Source organism: Ictalurus punctatus, chromosome 8 (genome assembly GCF_001660625.3).
Source record: "Ictalurus punctatus breed USDA103 chromosome 8, Coco_2.0, whole genome shotgun sequence".
In the NCBI taxonomy this organism is placed as follows: Eukaryota; Metazoa; Chordata; class Actinopteri; order Siluriformes; family Ictaluridae; genus Ictalurus; species Ictalurus punctatus.
Genome location: NC_030423.2, coordinates 27783740 through 27791181, shown reverse-complemented (window position 1 = coordinate 27791181; position 7442 = coordinate 27783740). Strand labels below are relative to the sequence as shown.

The window sequence follows — 7442 nt, the reverse complement described above, 5'->3', positions numbered from 1 at the left end:
GAGAGAGAGAGAGAGAGAGAGAGAGAGAGAGAGAGAGAGAGAGAGAGAGAGAAAGTAAGAGTGAGAGAGAGAGAGAGAGAGAGAGAGAGAGAATGTGATTGGTTAGCGTCACACAGTGGTGAAGGAGGAGCGACATTAAGGCCTGAATAAAACTCCTCCCATATCGACACAAACATCTTGTTCATGATGAAAAAACATTCATATTCAAGATATGATTCATTGCTTTTCTTTTTCTTTTTCTTGAATGATTTTTTCTTTTGGACTCCGCTGTATATAATGAAAAGTAATATATATATATATATATATATATATATATATATATATATATATATATATATATATATATATATATATATATATATATATATATATATGTATATAAACCTAAGAGTAACTAATTGAAATCGGTGTTTACAACATATCTGGTAATATAATATAATAATGAGAAGGCATAAACGTTAAATGTTATGAGGTTACATGAATGAAACAAACATGAGATATATTGAATATTTTAAAACTGGACTGTTATAGAATCTGAAGAGTTGGCATGAGTGAGAAGGTTTTTCTTTCAATGTGTAATCAATGTGGAGATGAAGTTCTGGAAAGAAAATGAAAAACAACACCAGCTTACATGTAAGCCTCTGTCTCTTATTGAGTGTCATATCCGAATCCACGGTCAGTCCAGGAGACACCATGAATCCACAATCTGAATCCAGTGCGGATATTACCTCTCTCTCACTCACCTGCTTAATAAACCACGTAATAAATCTGTTTCCTGTTAACCCTCATTCACTCCTGTGTATCTATCCAGTTTTCTACAAGACCGTCATTCCGCCGTGTGTTCCTGCAGTGATTTCTGTTTATTTGTGATGGATTGCCACTGTTCTTCATTTTGATTTCCATTAAGTGCTCTGTTTCAGTAATAATTACAGCACATTTAGGCTATTTTGCCTTACATTGCGTTTGCAAAGCCATATTAGTGTTTACATTGTCCTGATAAAATAAATCTTAGAGAAACCTAATCTATATATATATATATATATATATATATATATATATATATATATATATATATATATATATATATATATATATATATCTCCAGTAGAGGACTGCAACACTAATCTTTTATCCTTCCGTACTGGGTTTATTCCTAACCTAATATCGCCGAGTTTTAACTTTACGAGAGAGTGCACAGAGAATTTCACAATACAGCACAGCTTTGGCTCTCAGAAGCTTTTCAGACATCATCAGTGCCTCAGTGAAGAAACCCAGTGTAATACAGTGTGAGGAAAGACTCCATACGGAAGAAACATTAGGAGGAACCAGGCGTTAGGATGTAAAGTCCAGGTGGATCTATATTAAGTGAAATCCTGGGTAAGTCCAGGAATACTAATTAATATGAACTTTATGGTTAGTGATAAAAATGTTAATGCATCACTGGAATATTTATACTGTTAGTGTAGGAGATGTTGGCTAGATGGAATCAGAAAGACGAGCGAGATTGTAGTGGTTTATAGTCTCTAGGACAGAAGCAGGAGTTTACAGTGTGCTGGAGTGGAAGCGTGTAGGCCTCAGGATGACGTTGATGTCATAATTATGTGAAAGTGTATATTAATATACATATATTAATATGTGACATGTCACATATTAATATACATATATTAATATGTGACATGTCACATGAGACAAGAATCTTCATCTCCATTCACTGGCTTCCTGTAGCCACCCGTGTCAAATTCAAGGCCTTGATGCTCACGTACAAGACCTTGTCTGGAACAGCACCCTCCTACCTCAACACTCTCCTCGAGGCTTACGTTCCCTCACGCAATCTGCGATCGGTTAACGATCGATGCTTAGTAGCGCCTACTCAGCGTGGCTTTACTCAAGGTCCCTTTCCAGAACTTTCATACTAACTGTTCCTCAGTGGTGGAATGAACTTCCAACCTCAATCCGGACCGCAGAAACTCTCACCATCTTCAAAAAACAGCTAAAGACCCACCTCTTCCGTGAACACCTAACTAACCCCTAAAATGCCAACCCTCACATGATCCATCCATCCATCCATCCATCCATCTTCTACCGCTTACTCCTTTTCAGTGTCACGGGGAACCTGGAGCCTATCCCAGGGAGCATCGGGCACAGGGCGGGGTACACCCTGGACAGGGTGCCAATCCATCGCAGGGCACAATCACACACACATTCATACACTACGGACACTTTAGACACGCCAATCAGCCTACCATGCATGTCTTTGGACTGGGGGAGGAAACCGGAGTACCCGGAGGAAACCCCCGCAGCACGGGGAGAACATGCAAACTCCACACATACCTGGCCCCGGCAGGACTCGGACCCCAGACCCTGGAGGTGTGAGGCGAACGTGCTAACCACTAAGCCACCGTGCGCCCCCTCACATGATCCATTTTTTGATTTTCTAGAACTCAATTAAAGGATCTTCTATGGTAGCATTACTTGTATTGTTCTCAGCTTGATACATCACTTTGCTTGTGTTTACTCATTTGGATAAAAACATCTGCTAAGTGAATAAATGTAAATGTGATATGGAATAATATCAGCTTCTGGAAAAAGTCTGAAAAAAAAGAAGTAGCTTTTTAAAACTTTTTTTTTTTTTTTTTTTTTTTTTTTTTTTTACAGTTTAACAGTTTGTAGTTGTGTTTAACTAAGTTGGGACTTAAGTACTGCTCCATGGTGGAGACTTGAGCTACGAATACTCTTAAAATCCCTGGCCTAGTTCAAATGAAATGTTTAAAAAAAAAAAAAAAAGTATTGTTTTAGATTGCATTATTTCGTTTGGGAGATGGAGCCCTAACTCATTTTATTCCTCAAAGAAAAGATTGGTCTGAGAAGAATAAGATTGTTCAATATTACTCATTAGATGGATAAACAGTACCGATACACTGCAATACGTGTAAGTAAACTGCAGCTGGCAGTTTATTTGGTGGACCAGTACAGGAAGTGATAAAAGGTAAACAAGTGTAATGTGTTAGGGGAGATTTCATCACTGCAAGATGAAGATGAAACACACACTCACACTAACACAGATAAAGACACACACCCACTCTCTCTCTCACACACACACACACACATAGAAAGAGCCATAATACACACCCACTCTCACACAGAGACACAGCTGGAGTGTGTTAGTACTTTACACTGCCACACACACTGGACACAAAGCAGTCAAACTGCACATGCGACCAGTGGAAAGAGTTTAAGCAGTTTACATGCAGTCTGTAGTCTACAGATCAGGAAGGATATTAAAACTTTATTTATTTATTTATTTTACTTCACCCCTGTCACCAAGATTCATTAGTTTTTCTTATATAGTTGTTGTTGATCTCTGTAGCCATGTGATCCATTAAAGGGTTGCGGAGACATTAACCAGAACATTAGCATGAGCATTTATGGGACATTTATTAACAAAACATTCCTATTAAAAATAACATTTCATCCTATGGACCAAAATGCACTCCTGCTTTACATTCTACACACTTCACTGCTTGTTTATTAGGTCTGGTAAGTAATAAACTAGAAATTTGGTGCCTTTTATTTCTAGAAAATTACAGCTTTTAAAGACATAAATAAATAAATAAATAAATAAATAAATAAATAAATAAATAAATAAAATAGGTGTTTAATGCAATTCCAGATAAATATTAGTAAATACAGCAAAAGAATAATGCATTTGTAAGTTTCCAGTCCTATTTGAAGAAACTGCCAGGGGTAAAAATAAATAAATAGTTTATTTAATTAATCAATAAATCAATTCAATTGTGAAAAATTGTCTAGTGGTACTACACGGAAGTGGCAGGAACAGCATTAAGATCCACAGTCAGTCAGCTCAGTCTGTGATGTCAGAGCTTCACACCATAAATCCTAGGCACAAAGTGACATGTGCTCAGTTCGACCATCTGACAGTGAGGCAAGAGGAGACATGTTATACACAGACCTCAGACTGAAGATGATGACGCTGATGTGGATTACAGCGATGCTTTTTAATAAAATTGGTGAGTGTGGATGGTTATGTTTGTTCCTGATCGTACACAGGATAAGGATTATTTATTGCAGTCTACGGATTGAAATACCAGGTTTTACTACATTTTATTAAAATGTGTTTTATTATTACACCAGTGATAAACTCCGTGAATTATCATTAGTATACAGTTTTGGTAAATTTGTTAATGTGTCATTCTTTAACTCTTGATATTAGATTCTGCACAGACAAACGATGTCAGTCAGCCGAACCCAATGATCACTGCTGGTGTGGGTGAGAACGTGACTCTGCACTGCTTTAGACTGGGAGAGGATAAGTCTGGAGCCATCATTTGGTACAAACAAAAAGTCGGACACGAGCCTTGTGTAATGGTCACAGTTCAACGTGAAACTCATTATGAAGATGAGTTCAAGTCACCAAGATTCAGCATCGAGAAAGAAAAAACAAGCTGCCATTTGATGATTATTAACGTGGAGCCATCAGATGAAGCTGTGTATTACTGTGCGTATAGACAATTTTTAACAAGGTTTGGAAACGGAACATTTTTATCAGTGAAAGGTAAGAACTGTAAATGTACACGGCTACTTTAATACATTTTAATAACAGGTATTATTTTTTCCCCTTTTATTAAACACCTTATTTATTAACTGAATCATTTCAGTAATATTTTATTAGTGTTGAAATGTTGTTTATTTATATGTGTCATGTTTGGGTTGAATATCTACGATTCCCATCAGCCACTGCATCTCACCTGATCGTGATACTAGTGTCACATGACCGTTTGCACCTGAATCACATTTTAGTTTAATGAGCACGAGTATTTAAGTCACGTTTGTGTAGCACTCTTTGTCTAGCATCTGTTTTACAACTGAAATAATGTCAGGCGTCATGGCCTTCATGGACTGTATGTATTAAACAAGGATAAAAAGAAACAAATCAAGTACTTATACTGGCTATATTATATTCCACTGAACAGGTGATAGAGATGTAAAAGTGTCAGTGTTCCAGAGCGGCGTGTCGGACTCGGTTCCTGCAGGAGCGTCAGTGACTCTGCAGTGCTCGGTTCTCTCTGAGAGCAGATCAGCAGAACTCCGAGTGCTCTGGTTCAGAGCTGCTCCACCACAATCCCATCCTCAAATCATTTACACTCATCACAACAGCAGCCATCAGTGTGAGAGCGGCTCTTCTACACAGACCTGTGTGTACAACTTCTCCAAGAACATCCTCAGCCTCAATGATACTGGAACTTACTACTGCGCTGTGTCTGTGTGTGGGAAGATCATTTTTGGGAACGGGACACGAGTACAACTGAGTAAGAACACATTCACGTACTCAGAGTGTGCATAATATATTATAATATTATTATTATTTTATTTTTTATGTTTTTAATGTAGACATGGAGATTGCTAACATGATCATCAATATAATCACAGGGAGTTCTAGATATTATTTGCTATTCACATGAAATTATATGTGATGAAGTACATGTTCATTCATATGATTTGTGTGTGTGTGTGTGTGTGTGTGTGTGTGTGTGTGTGTGTGTGTTACAGAAGAATCTGTGGATCCTGTAGTGATCTTTCTCGCTGTATCTTTGGGAGTGTGTGTGGTTGTGATCTTTACTCATGCTGTAACGTGTAAAGGGGGAAACTGTGAATGTTGCACTGGTGAGTCTTCATTGCGTATAGATGCATATATATATGATATATACAATACAAATGATTTTTATGTTTGCGGTGGTCTGAGAAAACTAATAACCATTCCTGAACTGAAAGATATCTCTCTTCTGCATGTTCCTCAATCACAAGTAAAGTTCTAACATTTTAAATTCTCTTTACTGCCAAAAAATATTTGCACTGAAATGCACATTGACTGTCAAAAATAAATAAATAAATAAATAAATAAATAAATCTACATGTAATTTACATCTAAAATATAAAAGTAATAAACACACACACACACACACACACACATATATATATATACACACATATATGTCTAATCAAGTTCAGAAAGGTGATCAAACATCTCTGCATCATTTAATGTAGAATGCATAATGTACTGTATGCTAGGTTTTCTGAATTGTGTGGTGTCAAAGTACGCTATAGGCAGAAAATAAAATCGTATCAACCTGATTTTTCTTAGTTTTCCAGAATTCAGCCACAGAAACATCTCATTGATTTTTTATTTTTTTTTTCTTTCCCCCAGACCTCCACACATTTACTCTCACAACGATTCCTCATTTAAACAAGAACATACAGTATATATTAAATCTGGATCTGAACATGAAAATATTTTTTCTCTTTACAGGGAAAACTCAAGATTCTACGGTAAAGAAAACACCAAATCAGGTAATTAACGCGGAGACTTATTATTATTATTATTATTATTATTATTATTATTATTATTATTATTATTATTATTATTATTATTATTAGGCCTTTGGTTTCACAATAATAAAAGCCGTATTTGAGTCGTACTTTACTTGGGTACTGAAATTTAAGTGATTATCAATAAGCTCTCTGAAAATGTCTGTAGTTATATCCTTCTGAAGTCAGTAATAGTAATCCTAGATTCAGACGAAAGCTGTGTCTTGACTTTATCCTGTCTGAATTATATTACCGTAAAAATTAATCCAGCTCAAATAAGGCTAAACGTTATAATATCCTGATATTCCTATAATTTTCCTACATTGTGTATATATCATTTGAAACGAATCGTTCATATCCATTCCCACAGAGCCGTGATGCGGTGGAGCTGAATTTTGCTGCCTTACACGTCAATAAAAGAAGAGGAAAGAGGGAACGAGCTCGTGATAATGTGTATACTGAAGTGATTTACTCTTCTGTTTCTTAGATAATAGATGTCATTGATTTTCTCATGTTAATTACTCTCATGGTCATAATGTTCATTAACTGATGATGAATGAATGAATGAATGAATGAATGAATGAATGAATGAATGAATTGATTAATTAATTAATGCATTTGTGGTCGAGTTCACCCAAGTGTTATGAGAATAAAAATGTGGGTTTTTTAAAAATGATTTTTTCCCCTTTTCTTTTCTTCTTTTCTGACACGCTGAAGCCGCTCCTACTCTACTGCAAACTGTATGTATTGCTTTGAGCTTCTTTGCGAGTGGTACATATTTGAATGCGGTGACATTATTCCTGTCCAAATATGTTTTCACAAATTGATATTTACATGCATAACCCAGACGTTCCCTTTCAAAGGGAACTTCGACGTTGCGTTTAGCATAACACTATGGGAACAAGAATACCCACTCCATCATACCAAAGGTACGGCCTGTTCAAAAAGACCCAAGTCCGAGGGATACTGCAAGGTACTCGAAGCCGGTGTGGAATGGATATCCAGGCTGTAAGATCAAATGAATGTGTGTGGCGTAGACCACCCTGCAGCAGCACACA

At 36.5% G+C, this 7442-nt stretch overlaps 1 protein-coding gene across 1 annotated transcript; it reads left to right on the top strand.

The window, feature by feature from the left end:
- Positions 1 to 3797: 3797 nt before the first annotated feature.
- Positions 3798 to 7038, top strand: LOC108268722 (uncharacterized). The gene is made up of 6 exons (XM_017473848.3): positions 3798 to 4028; positions 4232 to 4573; positions 4992 to 5327; positions 5569 to 5682; positions 6326 to 6366; positions 6755 to 7038. The coding sequence occupies exons 1-6, from the start codon at positions 3914 to 3916 to the stop codon at positions 6869 to 6871; spliced, it is 1065 nt and encodes a 354-aa protein (XP_017329337.1). The 5' UTR covers positions 3798 to 3913; the 3' UTR covers positions 6872 to 7038.
- The last annotated feature ends 404 nt before the right edge of the window (positions 7039 to 7442 follow it).